This window comes from Panthera uncia, chromosome E3 (genome assembly GCF_023721935.1).
Source record: "Panthera uncia isolate 11264 chromosome E3, Puncia_PCG_1.0, whole genome shotgun sequence".
Taxonomy (NCBI): Eukaryota; Metazoa; Chordata; class Mammalia; order Carnivora; family Felidae; genus Panthera; species Panthera uncia.
Genome location: NC_064815.1, coordinates 32,452,149 through 32,467,111, shown reverse-complemented (window position 1 = coordinate 32,467,111; position 14,963 = coordinate 32,452,149). Strand labels below are relative to the sequence as shown.

The 14,963-nt window shown below is 59.6% G+C and overlaps 1 protein-coding gene across 1 annotated transcript in view; it reads left to right on the top strand.

The window, feature by feature from the left end:
• The window catches only part of LOC125928432 (kinesin-like protein KIF19), a 38,374-nt gene that overhangs the window by 4,080 nt on the left and 19,331 nt on the right, over nucleotides 1–14,963 (top strand). The window contains exons 4-10 of the mRNA XM_049639132.1: nucleotides 2,016–2,103; nucleotides 2,955–3,088; nucleotides 3,292–3,417; nucleotides 4,373–4,567; nucleotides 7,396–7,548; nucleotides 8,153–8,275; nucleotides 10,392–10,542. Of these exons, the coding sequence (XP_049495089.1) occupies nucleotides 2,016–2,103; nucleotides 2,955–3,088; nucleotides 3,292–3,417; nucleotides 4,373–4,567; nucleotides 7,396–7,548; nucleotides 8,153–8,275; nucleotides 10,392–10,542 (970 nt within the window). The remainder of the gene's footprint in view (nucleotides 1–2,015; nucleotides 2,104–2,954; nucleotides 3,089–3,291; nucleotides 3,418–4,372; nucleotides 4,568–7,395; nucleotides 7,549–8,152; nucleotides 8,276–10,391; nucleotides 10,543–14,963) is intronic.

Below are 14,963 nucleotides of genomic sequence, written 5' to 3'. Positions count from 1 at the left end.
TCCTCGGGCCAGGCTGGCCGCGGGGGCCCTCTCCAGACCCTGGAGACCCCCTGGAGGACTTGGCGGGCAGGTGGTCCCATCCGTGACTTCTCACAGGAGTCTCCCTGACGAGTAGGAGGCTGGCACAGGGGCCACCCCAGGGGCAGGTAGCAGGAGGCCCCTCCCACGGGTGCCCGGGGTTCACACATCTTCTCATTCGCCCATCCAAGCAAGGAAAGGGTGTCCCCTCGGCCGCCCGTGTGGCTAGGGCACACTCCCTGCCCCGGGGCCCCAATCCCAGGGGGAAGGTGGGCTGAGTAAGCAGGGAGAACTGATCCTCCGTGAGGGCATGCTGCAGAGAGCTAGAACCTGATAGACGGGCAAGGGGTTCAGGCCGGGGCTTGGGCACCCCTCCCACACACACACAGAGGAGGAGCTGAGCCTCCACGAGATCCCAGTGAGGCCAGGGCAGGGGGTTCGGGCCCAGCATCAGGCCAGACTCACCAGCACCCGTAGCCAAGGACGGAAGGCTGTCCAGCACGTCACCCGACCCTCGCCTGTGAGAGGGGTCTTGTCACCCCATGCTAGAGAGGGGAGCCCGGCAGAGCAGGATTTGAACCCAGGCGTCCGGAGGTGGGAATGTCACCCCCCAGGGTGATGATGTCTGGGGCTGTTTGGCCCCAAGACAAAGCCAGCGAGGGACGTGGGCTCCGTGCTGCCAGCCCTGCACCCAGCTGCTCGTCCCCTCCCAGCTGAAGCGGAGCCCTGGGGCCCCTCCTTGCACTGCGCACCTCACCTCCAACTGCCCGGGAACCACGGGCTCCTCCGTGTCTCCCGGCTCTTGATTGAGGCACGCCAGCATCCCCGAAGCCGGGGCGGACACGACCACTCACTCCCGTCCTTCCTGGCTCTGGGTGGACGGGCATCAGCTGGGCTCGGCACGGATCAGGCCGCTGCAGCTCCAGGGAGGGAGCCAGACTCGGGACGTCAGCGGGAGGAGCAGTGGGGAGGCTGGGGACAGCATCTCAGGCAGGATGGGCGTGCGCCACAGGGCCCGTCGAGGCCCACCACCGCCCGTTGGCACTGGGAATGTCCCCTCCCTCGGGACTCGGCCGCTGTCTGAGCAGGCATGCTTCCTTCACTCCCGAGATGGTAGCTGGGTCGACGACAGGAGGGTCCTGCTGAGTGGCTGCTGCCTGTCGAGCGCTGTCCTCGAGGGCTCGACGTGCGTTGTCTCGCGAGCTTCTCAACGATCCTCTAAAGCATGGAAACCTGATCCCCATTTTACAGATGGGGAAACGAGGCTGCCTGAGATCACACAGGGCCAGGTCACAGTCCCTGACGGTGTAAGTCCAGAGCTGAGGAAAGCAGTACTGGATGGTGCCTCTAGCCTCTGAGCTGTGTGACCAGCCAGGGCTATGGGGACAATTCAGTGACATGAACAGCAGGGTCCAGAGTGGGTGCCCTGCAGGGCAGAGGAGGTGGGACTGTCATTTCTGCCTAATGCAGCCAAACCTACACCCCTGGAGGTATCCTTTCTTGAATACCCCTGTGGACAGGGAGCTCGCTAGCACACCTATTGCTAGGCACTGTTGCCTTACGTGAAATGCTACCGTCCTGAAACTTTCGCCCCTCAGTCCTGGTTTTGCCCCAGAGAGGGGAGTCCCGACGCTCTTCACAGACACACAAATCCTGCTGTCACCCTCCAGTCGCTGCATTCTGTGTGGTTTCTCTCGGATCTTGAGAAGTCCTGGAGAGGACTCATGGGTGTCTAGGACCGAGCGGATGTCAGGCTCCTGGCAGGAGCTGTCACGTGCACTCCCGCGTAATCCTCCCTGGAAGCTGGGAGCCCGGCCCCACCTCACCCTGGGGGCGGCACAGCAGGACAGGGGCCGCTACCATCCTCCCGGGGGTCCCTGGCCATGGGCAGAGGGAACGGGACGTTGCAGACATCACACGTGCGTCCTCTCCAGCAGCCACGTGCCCTGACTCGCTGGGCCGTGCGTTCCACCGTCCATCCGTCTGTCCGTTCACAGGAAGATGTGTACCGTGCCACCACCCAGCACCTAGTGGAAGGCGTCGTTTCTGGATACAATGCAACGGTGTTTGCCTATGGCCCCTCAGGTAGGGCCCCGGGCAGCGCCCCGAGGAGGGCATGGGGTGGGGGGAGTGGACTCTCCCTGATGGTACAAGACACCTGCCACGCACTGGTCTCACCGACTCTTCTGTCCTGGGAGCAGCCCCGAGAGGCAGGTCAGGCCATCCCCTTTCTGCACACAACACAGCTGGGCCTCAGCTAGAATGACCTCCCCAAGGTCACACAGCTGGGAGGAGTGAGTCTGGGGTTCAGCCAAAGCCCGCACCTTGCTGCCTGTCGGAACTCACAGACGTCTTCTCCGCACCCACTGGGTGGGCTCGACAGAGGTCCGCAGAGCTGAGCTACCTGCTGAATCCTGAAGCCAGAATCACAGAGGGCCGGGGCAGGTGGGGAGACTGAGGCCTGAGACGCGCCTTGCCCAGAGTTGCGGCCTGTTCGCTTCGCTTCTTCATTCAGCAGGCCTTAGGGAGCACGCACCCCGTGCCAGGCTCTGGCGTTTGGGGAGCAGGTTGGGGGCAGGTGAGCGGCGCTCCCGTAGAGAGGCACTCTGCAGCAAGTTGCACGCGGGTCCCGTCACTGTAGAAACAGCACCGGCTCGGGCCTGGGGGAAGAGGACGCCTCTGGGGCCCACCCCCCACACCGTCTGTGTCCTTGCTCCGATCCCGGTATCCCTGCGTCCGCGCTTTCTCCCGCACGTGAGCCATCAGACTCCGGGTCTTTCCCCTGGTTCCCGAGGTGGAAGATGAATGTGTCAGCGTGGTCAGGACAGTCTGTCCAGTGTAGGTGGACATGTGAACGGTCTCCTGGGAGCGCGCACCCGGGTGGGTTGGAGCCCACTCAGGACTCCCCACCTGGGCGGGCGCCCCGCCGTCTGCAGGCGCAGGGAAGACGTACACCATGCTGGGCATGGACGCGGAGCCCGGCGTCTACCTGCGGACCCTCAGTGACCTGTTCCGGGCCATCGAGACGCGCGGCAGCACGGACTGGGGTGTGTCGATGTCTTACCTGGAGGTGAGCTGCCCACCACCTCGGTGCCCCGTGCACAGCAAGCCTCTGTCTCCACCGCCCCCCCCGGATACCCCTCACAGGGACTGTCAGCCCTCGGGGCGTCTGAGATCTCCCCGCAGCCGCGAGGCCCGTGATACCTGATACTAAACCTCCCGCTTTCTTTGCACCAAAGCTTCTCAGTTTCCAACTTTTGTCTCCCCTCCCAGATTTACAACGAAGTGATTCGGGACCTCCTGAACCCGTCCTCGGGGTTTCTGGACCTGAGGGAAGATTCTCGGGGCAGCATCCAGATCGCAGGCCTCACGGAAGTCTCTACCTCTAACGCGCAGGAGGTGAGGGTCCCAGGGGCCCCCGGAGGGAGGCATGCCTCAGTCCGGGTGGCCGCGCTCGCCACAACTCAGGGGGCGGAGCTGGACGCACAGCTCCGTGTCATTTCTCGGCTGAGGGGACGTTGTCCTTGTGCCCACACCCCTCCCCCGGCCCGCACCCAGGGCAGATGTCACCGATGGACCGCCCATTCTTCCTGCTGCACCCAGACGCAGGCTGGGAGCCCTTCCCTACACGGCAGCCCAGCCTGTCAGGGTCAACTGCATGCCTGAAACCCACTTGCCATCCTGAGTGGGCGTGTTGTCCACATGTCTGCAGCCCTCTGTCTTATCTGTCCGCCCCCCACTCCCCCTGCTGGCCCACACTCCGCGCTGCCCTCAGGGTGGGCCTCCTGCTTGCCGGAGAGCCTCATGCCTCCCTGTTGCCCCCAGGTCCTTCACGGACGCCTCGAGGCCCAGCCGTGTGCCCTTAGCAGTGCCCCTCGTGGGTTCAGGTCGGGGAGAGGAGACGTCCTGCCTGTTCTGCCATGGTGACACTGTGTCAGTGTCCTCCCCCACCGCATGCTCTGTGGTCTCAGCACCGCCCGGCACGTAGCAGGTGCCCCGCGAGGCTCGCTGGCCTGATCCCCACAGCGGCTTGCACACAGTGGGTTTCAGCCCAACCTGCCAGCTCCAGGGAGTCCACACGACTGTGGGGTTCTGCGGTGAGAGGTTCTGTGTCACAGGCAGGCGATCCGTTGGTGATGCCTGCCACGGGTAGAGGAGGGGAGAGCGGTACAAGTGTCTGCACCCTGCCGTTCCTGCCGCAAACCAGAAATTGCCTCCTCTGGACGAGGTTCTGTCGGCAAAGAGCTGTCCAATAGGGCTCGGGGGACAGGCCTCCTTCCTGCCTCGTGGTTCTGCAGGGAGCGCGTGGCCTCTCGGAGGCCCCCGACGCCCCCAACTCTCCCTTTGTCCTCAGATCATGCACCTTCTCACCAAAGGCAACCGGCAGCGCACGCAGGAGCCCACGGCCGCCAACAAGACGTCGTCTCGCTCCCACGCGGTGCTGCAGGTCACCGTGCGCCAGCGGAGCCGCGGCTCGGACTTGGCGGAGGGAGTGCGCGTCGGGAAGCTCTTCATGGTGGACCTGGCGGGCTCCGAGCGGGCGTCGCAGGTTCTGTCCCCCCTCCCGCCCAGTCACACCGTCCCCAGTCACTCTGGTCTGCGAGCGGGGCCCCTCCTTGTCCAACAGCATCTTCAGCACCTAGAACAGCTCCTGACCCCCGCAGAGGGCCCCTAGCTCACTGGCTACACGGCTACAGAGTGAGCCGCTTCTCACCACGTGCTGAGCAGCCACGCCCACGGAGCCAGAACTTACAATTGCACAGTTCCCGAGTGGCAGGCTCTCCTGACCCACCCACCCTCAGGGAGCTCTGAGCCTCTGGGGGAAGGCAGATGTGTGACCAGAGGATTACGGCGTGGGTAGGCCTGTGCTTTGAGATTCACAGTCTGCACAGAGGCTGCAGAGGAGGGCTGGGTGGTGGTGTGGGGTCATCAGGAGTTTGGGGGAGGGTGCAAGGAAGGGCATGTCAGATGGAACGTGGCTGTTGGGAGGACGGTGCCCAGTTCACTCCTGCCCAACACGGCCACAGGCCCTGACACTCCTTCCGAGGGCCCCGCCTGCCTGCCCCTGGGCTCTTGGCTTGCCTGTCCTTTGCGGCACCTGTCTCTGGGAATGGGGCTGTGCTTACCTCGTGCTGTCCGGTGGGCTGGGCCTTCCTTGAGGGCAGGACCCAGCCCTGGGCCGGGCACAGAGAAGGTGTTTGACAGAGGCCGAGTCAGAACAGCGGTGTTACTGACAAATGACAGTTTACACGTCCCCAAAGACCAGGCCCTTAGCGTGCACAGTCCACATAATCCCCCCAGCGCAGGATAGGGTGGGGAGCACGTGTGGAGCCGGGACCCTGGCGTGGTGTGGATCTAGGCTTTGGGCCTGGGGGCATTGGGCCCGCATCTGTGCCTTTCACTGCTGTGATATTCATGCTTCTGGTTGGCATCACGTGCTCTGTGTCTTTGGGGTTTTCCATCACGGAGTCGTTTCACTCATCCGTTCGCTGACCTGCCCTGCACCTGCCCTTCTGAACTGAGCAGGGCCTCGCCAGCTGCCAGGGTCAGGCTGGTGTAAAATGTAGTGTGTTCGTAGAAACTGTGAGGCACAGCAGGGCCAGGACACCAGGAGACGACCGCCATTGGAAAGATAGTCTTTGTTGGCAGTTCCCAGAGGAGGGGGCACGGGATGCCATGCGGGCCACAGGGGACGCCCCAGGGCCAGTCAGGAGGCAGAGGAGGCGGTGCTTGGGCGAGAGCCTTATTGTGGTTTCTGTGGGAAGGAGCGGGTGAGGCAGGGCAAGTAGGCTGAGGCCCGGCCAGTCTGGGTAATTCCAGTGGGCTCCAGGGCATGGGGGCTGTCCCGGCCGTCTGGTCCCTGGGGGTTAGGACTGGGGGACAGTGGCCCAGAGTGTGAGGGCCCCACGGAGGAGGGGGTCGGGGTGTGGGCTCTGGGTTGGGTGGTCTGCATCGAGAAGTGTGCTCCTGGGTGAGGGGTTTAGGACCCTCAGGAACTGGCTGGCCCTGGGGGGCCGGGGGCAGTCCCTCTAGGGTCAACAAGGGCTCCAGGTGTGAAAGCATCAGAGTACAGACAACAAAGGACACGGCTGACACACAGGCAGATGTGGGTGCAGACAGGTTCATGCAGGTGGAGCCCCATGTGATGAAGGTCTGGGACTCTGGCCTGTTCCAGCTGGGCTTGGCTGTGTCCTCAGGGGACAAGATGGAGGGGTTTCCACAGAGGGGGTCCAGGGTCTGGGTCCTTGATCTCACTCTCCTCTGACTTGCTGTGTGCCTTTGGGCAAGCTGCTTCCCCCTCTGGGCCTGATTTTGTTTCAGTTGTATATTCAAGTGACCTGCACGGGCTGCTTTGAGAATCTGCTCAGTTCTCGCGAGCTGTCATTTCTTCACCGAAAACCACGCATAAAGTAGTCTATTCCAGGGCACAAGGTCTCTGAGAAAGCCCCCTCACTCTATGACACAGACACGTGACCTGGGCAGCTGTCCTGGCTCCGGCCACTCCAGCAGCTCTGGTCCTACCCTGCACCAGCTCCCGCTTAATGAGATTAGTAGCCAGTGTTTACTGCTTGCCTCTGTGGGCACAGGTCCGAGCTGGCCTGTTGTACATGTTCCGCACTGAATCCTCACTTTAATCCCTGTGAAGTTGGAAGATTGCCCCTTCTGGCAAATAAGGAAGCTGGGACAGACTGGGAGAAGGAGAAGTGTCAGAGATTCTCAGACCGTGCTGTCAGTTAGCTTCCTGTGCCTTTAAGGAGGAGATGTTCTTTCCCCCTGGTTTCACATGTACTAGAAACACAGTGCAGAAAATGTGGAAAATAGAGATAAGGGGAAGAAAGGGAGAGTCCCCGTGGTGCCGGCTCTGGGAGGTGCTCATGCTGCACCTTCACGCGGGCAGCCCCTGCTGTGGGCCAGGTGCTGCCGGGGTCCTGGGCCACCGTGGAGCCTGGGGGGGTCCAGCGGAGAGCGGCTAGGAAGATGTTAAGCGCGTAAAGGAGCACGGCGGCTGCCAGGGAAGTTACGTGATGAAGGAAATCGGGTGCGAGGCCGGCCACCACGGCCCCCCGCTTCAGAGAGTGAGGTCGGGGGTGCCCCTGCAGGAGGGGAAGGACAGGGAGGTTCCGGCATGGGGGGCGCCCATGTAAACCCGCACGCTCGTCTGTTTCTCGTCAGAGTGGGGTTGTCGTGCACAGAGCTCCCTGTCACCCATTTCTCATCTCGTTTGCTCACTGGAGGGCATGTTGGCTTGGCCACACCCCTCCCTGGACGCTTAGGGCTCCACGCAGAGTCCCGGCACCCACCTCCGGGCAGGGGAGCAGGGGTGCCCGGGTGGGACGGGGTCAGTGCACCGTGCGGACCTCGTCCTCTCCCACCCAGACCCAAAACCGCGGCAAGAGGAGGAAGGAAGGCGCCCACATCAACCGCTCCCTGCTGGCGCTGGGCAACTGCATCAACGCGCTCAGCGAGAAAGGCGGCAGCCGGGCGCAGTACGTGAACTTCCGGGACAGCAAGCTCACGCGCCTGCTGAAGGTACGGCTGCGGCAGCCACCCGCATCATCCCGGGCTTCTCTGCCGGGAGGGAGGCCCAGACCTGGCTCCGAGGACCCCTCCAGGAACCCCCGAAGGCAGGAGAACGCTGTAGACCCCGTTGCTAGTCACTGCCTGACTCCCACGCCATCCCTCTGAGTATGGACCAGCCAGGGGCTTGCATACTCCCAGAGACAGAGAGCTCACTACCTTACTGAGGCCGCCTGTCCCATCCTGGGCAGTCTGACATTGAGACACTGCCCTCTGTGCTGAGCTGGGTGCTGTCCTCTCTATTCCTCTGTGTCCTCTATTCCATAGCAAGAGGGTGAGTAAACAAATTGGCAAGGCAATAAATACACATCCCTGCAGGTTTGGCCTCTCTGCTCTGGTCTCATCAGAACAGAGGTCCGATGGGGTGGCCTTGGGGCAGGTCTCATTGTGTCCCTTCCGCATGTCCCCTCCCCGAGCACCAAGCCCTTGGTCCTGCCATCACCTGCTTCCCTCAGGGTTTGGAGCAGGAACCTCAGAGGGAGGGTCCAGGCGGGCCGGGGACGGGCACTGGAGGGCCTCTTCCCATCACCCCCAACTCAGACCCTCTGCTGAGCAGGACGCCCTGGGAGGGAACAGCCGGACCGTGATGATCGCGCACATCAGCCCGGCCAGCACGCACTTCGAGGAGTCTCGGACCACCCTGCTGTATGCCTACAGGGCAAAGAACATCAAGACGAGGGTGAGCCCCCCATCTGTTCTTTATCTGCTCCCCCACTGGCCAAATTCTCACTCCGGGCTCCCTCTGGAACCTCCCTTCCACCCCAGGGCTCCTGGCGGCCCTGGGCTTGTGGCCGCCTGACTCCAGCCTCTGCCGCCACCTTTACGGGGCTTCCCCAGGAGGATCTCATCTCAAGAGCCTTTACTTAACCTGCAAAGACCCTTTTCCCAAATGAGGCCCCATTCGCAGGGTTCTGTGGGTTCAGGACATGAGTTGACTTAGCTGTTCGCCAGGCACCCTCTGAGCTCTTGATGTCTGGATTTATTTACCTCTTCACGCCCTCTCCCCGGGAGGGAGGCCCGTTATCCCGTTGTGCAGACTGGGCAGCCCGAGCGGAGCACCGAGAGAGGCTCCCACGTTCTGGCTCCAGGGGCCACACTTTGGGCCCCTCCCCGCTCTGGCTGCAGCTGCACTCAGTGTAGAGGATCCGTCTGTGCGGCTGCTTAGCACTTAGGGTGTTTAGTGGCACTGTGTGTGTCTAGTGGCCAGTGAGTGAAGGGGACGCTTGCGGGGATGAGCCCCGTCCCAAAGCGTGGCCACGAGCTAGGTGCCGGGATAGCGCCTACTCTCAGCCAAGCTTCAAGCACAGCAGCAGGCAAGGCCACTGGGAACCATGTCTCCCACACACAGATCTGTCACTTCCAGCTGTGGCCAGTGTTCTCAATGACAGCCGTGGGGTGTGAGAAGGGAGAGTGACAGAGGAGACAGAGTTTAGGGGGTCAGTCCAGGACTCCGGGCCCCGGGTGAGGAAGAGCCTGTGGGTGTGCACACATACGTGCGTGTGCCTCGCGGCCTGCTGGTTCACCCTCCAAATCACCAAAGACAAACCGGGACCCGTGTGCGTCCAAATGCTGTGTCACTGGCAAGCCCCAAAGTGCCTGTCCAAGGGGACGCGGCGACTGCTGGGCAGCTGTTACAGAAGGTGGGGTACGCGCATCCTGGCAGACGGACCGCGCCCCAGCGACAACGCTGGATGAGGGAAGCAAGTAAAAGCGAGAAAAGAAAGCCAGGCGGCACCCGGCTGGCTCAGTCGGGGGAGCATGGGACTCTTCACCTCTGGGTCGTGAGTTTGAGCCCCACGTGGGGCATGGAACCTACTTAAAAATTGTTTTAAAAAGAATGGTAGCCCCAGTTTGATATGTTTACATAAAGAAAAAACAAAAGCCAAACCTGTACCAAGAAACTCCCTATAGGTGTCTCTGCAGATACATGTATATGAACAGAACCACCTCTGGAGGGCACACGCCCAAGTGACCTCAGTGGTTACCTCTGGGGAGGGCCTTTGATGGATGTTCGAATTTTCTGTATTGTGCCAAATACACATGACATAAAATTTACCATTTTAACCACTTCTAAGTGAGCAGCTCAGGGGCACCGAGCACATTCACATGCTTTGCAGCTGTCCCCACCGTCCGGCTCCAGAACATTCCATCTTTCCACACTGAGACCCTGTCCCGTTACACACAGACTCCCCATGTGCTCCCCCAGCCCCGGCCCCACTGTCTACTCTGTGTTTGTGAGTCTGACGACCCTGTGACCTCGTGTCACTGGGTCCCAGTGCGTGTCCTTCTGTGTTGTGAGTCTGACAACCCCAGGACCTCGTGGGAGAGGGTCCTAGTGTGTGTCCTCCCATGTCCGTGAGTCTGACGACCCCGGGACCTCGAGTGAGTGGGTCCCAGTGCGTGTCCTCCCATGTGGTGACTCTGACGACCCCGGGACCTCAAGTGAGTGGGTCCTAGTGCATGTCCTCCTGTGTCCGTGAGTCTGACGACCCCGGGACCTCGAGTGAGTGGGTCCCAGTGCGTGTCCTTCCATGTCCATGAGACTGACGACTCCGTGACTTTGTGTGAATGGGTCCCAGTGTGTGCCCTTCCGTGTCTTGCTGTGTCACTCAGTATCATTTCCTTGGCGTTCATCCACGTGGGAGCAGGTGTCTGGGTTTCCTCTCTTTTTAAGGCTGAGTTGCATTGATCTGAATTTTCTTGACATAAATGTGCTGGCGTAGCTGTAGCATAAATATCACATAGTGGGTCCGTTCTGGCTAGGTCTGACCTTGGCCGCATGTCCCACCCACCAGGTGAAGCGCAACCTACTGAACGTGTCCTACCACATCGCACAGTACACCGACGTCATCTCCAACCTGCGCAGGGAGATCGAGCACCTCAAGTCCAAAATTGAGAAGCAGGAGGAGGAGAAGAGAGGAGAACCCGGGGTCCAGGACGCACAAGGTAGGGCCGAGCTCCTGGGGCCTCCTGTGGCTTTGCCGCCCGAGCCCAGGGCACGTGGCCGTGGCCGTGGATTTCCGTCCCAGCCTGGCACGCGCTGCCTGTTGCTCCCTGGCCCGCAGAGCACGGGGAGTGGCTGCCTTGTCTGTCTCCTGATCTCTTCCTTCTTTCCTTTTCACCCTCCCACCGTTTTGTTTTTTCTTTCCTCTTAGATCAGTTTTTCTTTAAAAACACAAATCTTTCATCCCGGGATAACTGTAGATTTACACAGAAGTTGCAGAGATAGTACCGAGAGTTCTTCGCTTCCCCTCATGTTGGCGTCTAAATTGTTATTTATTTGTTGAGACAAAACTACACATAACAAAATTCGCCATCTTTTTTTTAAGTTAATTTATTTATTTTGACAGAGAGAGAGAGAGAGAGAGAGAGAATGGGGGAGGGGGCAGAGAGAGAGAGAATCCCAGGCAGTCTCCACGCTCAGTGCGGAGCCCAACTCAGGACTCAGTCTCACGAACCGTGACATCATGACCTGAGCCGAAGTCAAGAGTCAGACGCTCAACCCACCAAGCCACCCAGGTGCCCCTAAAACTCACCGTCTGAAAGTGCACCGTTCGCTGGCGTTTGGCAGACCCCAAGAGTTCTGGGTTCGCCCCTCCACCTGGCCGGCCCCAAAGCAAACCCCGTGCCTGGCATGCAGTTTCTCTCTGTCCCTCTTCTCCCCCAACCTAGCTTTATTTAGGCCTCCCTTAGGGGTGAGCATATCATAGCTTTTCCATAAAATTATAAAATTAATCAGTAAGTTAAAGTAACCATAAAAATGGCAGTAAGGAAGTCAAGTGTGCTTATGCGTATAAACACGTGCTTACCTACCCACAGACACGTTCTTGTGGCTAATGGAGATAGGTTTTGCCATAATGAATGAAGACATTTTGAAAATCCGCAAGAAAGAATAAATGGTCCAAAACTGAGGAAGAGAACAGGCGCTTCAGAGAATTCCCAGGGGCCGACAAACACGGGGAAAGATTCTTAACTGCGTTAGGAAACAGATACACATTGAGATAATTTTCACTTGTGGGATTGGCTACAGTTACAATGCCAGGTAACAGCGAGCGGATGGTATGCGATACGTTGTGTAAATGGCAGCTTAAACACTCTTACTGGGAACGCGAGTCAACGTGTCTCAGGGAGGCCGGCTTGCGTCTTTTCAAACTTACAGTGCGTGTGTTCTGTGCCCCAGCCCTCTGCACCATGCAGGTGCACCTGCATGCCGCGAGGCATGCCTCTCCCGTGCCCAGGAGGCTGTGGGACCCTAAGGTGCCCATCGGAAGGGGCATCCCCCACTGTGGTTAGGGAGGGTGGCTAGGCCGGTCTGTGCAGCCGGGCCCCTCGAGGGTGCGTCACTGGATGGCCATGAAAGAGTAGCCGCCCTCCGATCCCATTCACCCACCGGAAATCCCACACGTGTCTCTAGATACACGTTCCGGTACAAAACCCCGCAGGGAACGATCCGGAAGGTCACGCATCAAAACGGCAGCCGTGGTTTTCTGTGGGTGGGGATCGGGGATTTGGGGGGTGGAGACCACATGACAAAGAGCGTCTTCAGTCTTGACCTATTATTTGAATTTTTCTGACAAAACCATGTTCCCGTGTTGATTGTGTAAATACCGCGAATTATAAAATCGTAGTACTAAGTGTTCATGACGCATGACTTACTGAATACGGCAAAGCACGGGAGGAAAACAGAACTCAGCCACAGGCCCGCAGCTTGCAGCTGGTTCTGTCCGGTCTCTTCAGGAGATGAGCACGTGCGCCCACTGCCCCACGTGCCCCCAGTGCCCCACAAGCACCCACTGCCCCACGTGCGCCCCAAAACCAGGGGGGGTCATGCTCTTCACGTACCGGCTGAGGGCCTGAGATGGAAAGGGTGCCCTTCTCAGTGAGGTCCAGATGGCCCTGTCCTCAAGCAGCGTGCACTCTCACGGGAGGGAGACAGCAATGATCGGGTGGAGGTGTGAGACCGAGAAGCCGGGTGGGGTCGGAGTTGGAGGGGAGGAGGCCACGTGAGCTCGGCCACGTATCAGGGCCTTTCTGAGGAGGCAGCGTCTTGCCGTGCGAAGGAACGAGCCACACACAGACCGGGGGCTGAGCCTTCTGGCTGAGGGGACAGCATGTGTAAAGGGCCTGGGGCAGAGAGCAGGCCGGTGTGGTGGCGCGGGGGCGGAGGTGTGGTGGGGATGAGGCTGGAGAGATGGGCAGGCTGGTGCTGAATGGGGCCTGGGCTTATGCTGAGGGTTGGCATCCGGGGAGGCCCGGCAGGGTGTGGGCAGCAGAGCAGAATTAGGGGCCCCCTTGAGATGCACAGTCGTAAATGGAAGGGAGACCAGGCGACAGAGCAGTTTGCCTCCGTGCGCTGCTGGGGGAGGAGGGTTCTCCACGGTTGCGGGTTAGCCCTGCGAACACGGCAGGACTTGAGGGGAGGCCCGGGGCGACCACCACGGTCTCCCGTGAGCGCCAAGGAAAGGAGGCAGGTTGAAAATGCTCACAGTCCATGATGGGATTTCCAGCACTCGTGGGGGAGAAGGGCCGGCAGGGAGGGGCAGAGCCCCCAGGCTGCAGCTACGCCTGTGACCCAGCCCGGGGACCCCCGTCTGTGGAGGTGGATCCCCAGAGGACAGGAGTCAGGAGCGCCTGAGAGGATTCGGGAATCACCAAGAATAAGGAGAGAGCAGTGCTGAGGAGAAACTGCCAGACTGAATGTGGACGTCATCCCTGGAGAAGGGTCAGTGGCATCTGGGAGGCCCTGGTGAGAGGGTCTGTTGATTTCTGCTCCTGTCTTCTGTCCTCTCCTTCCTCACACCAGCTGTGGGTTTCTCCTTACTTTCCTGGTTCCCTGAGGTCACTGCCATCGTTTTGCTGTGTACCTGTGTGGGTGGTGTTTCCCAGAGAGGGACACGGGATTTGCGTGCGTGCGTAGCGTGGGGCAGGGGCGTGGCTTAGCGCCTTTACACAAACAGCACCAGCCTATAGCTGTGCCTGGTGTCTCTCCTCCAGGATGTGTCCTGGGGCCGCCCGTAAGTGCAAATGGGTCTGCCCCTTCTAACAGAGCGGTGCACAGGAAGGACACACGAGAGTTCGCAGTACCTCGTCCCTTTCAATGGCCACTTGGGGGCTTTCCGGTTACGTAGCCTCGCTGAGCACACGGCGCCTGTTTCTCTCCGGTGATTCGGAGGTTTGGGTTTCTGTTGGAGCAAGAGGATGAGGGAAGTGTGCAAACAAGAGGGGCTGTTGTTGATGGCAACTGAGTCCCACGGGGCCACGAGAGGGTGTTGATGGCAGCTGAGTCCCAAGGGCCAGCAGAGGGTGTTGATGGCAGCTGAATCCCAGGGGGCCAGCGGAGGGCTGGGGGGCCAGTGAGGGTGGAGGACGGAGTTGTTGTGGAGAATTTGCAAAGCCAGGTGGTGGCCAGGATGCTTGGGGTTCGTTGGGGTCAGGGGTCAACAGGATGCATGGTGAGAGAGCCTTCATCCTGATGGCCTCTTAATTATTGGGGCTGGTCCTAGGTGGTCTGTAGTGGGGATACAGGCAGTGTCCTGAGGGATGGTGATCTCACGATGAGCCCTGAGGGCACCACAGGCTTCCCTTGGGTCCTGCTCTGCCATGCCTGGGCAGCAGTGGGACCCTGGTGTGCACAGCTTTGCCAGGATCATTATGAGCATTTCCAGGATACCAAGTACTCCCCAGAAACCTTGGTTCGGTCATCTGGCTGCATTGTGCATTTCACCCATCTCCGATCGCTTGACATTTAGGGAAAAGGTGCCCCTTGACCACTGCCCTCGGGTCAGAGGAACAGACTACATGCGTCCAGAGTGGAGCTCCCAGTGGGGCAGTCAGGGACTACCGTCTATTAGTCATAAACAGCCATTAGGTAGGAAATTACATGGAAACAAAAAAGACAAAACTGGTTTGTTCTGTGGAACTTATGTTCTAGCAGGAAAGGGAGATGTCAAACATCTATCACAAAATGTTCATCAATTATCGATATGCAGAGGACTGTGAAGGAGAAGGCATGATGTTATCAGAACAAGTGGCAGGTGGACCCAGATTGAGAATCTGGGAGGATTTGCCTGAGGAAGTGAGGTATGAGCTCAGATGGCTAGCCCAGTCACACCCCTCCTTGGATACCTGAGACTCAAATCCAGGTAACCTGACCCCAAACTAGGCAGGAAGACCATCTAAATCTTCTACCCAGTTATCTATCTATGCATCCCTTCATCCATCCATCAATCAATCATTTATTCACCCATTCATCGATCCATGATCTACTCATTCATCTATCCATCCATCCATTATTCACCTGTCCATCCATCTTTCCATCCACCCATTATTCATCCATCCATCTCTCCATCCATCCATCCATCCATCCA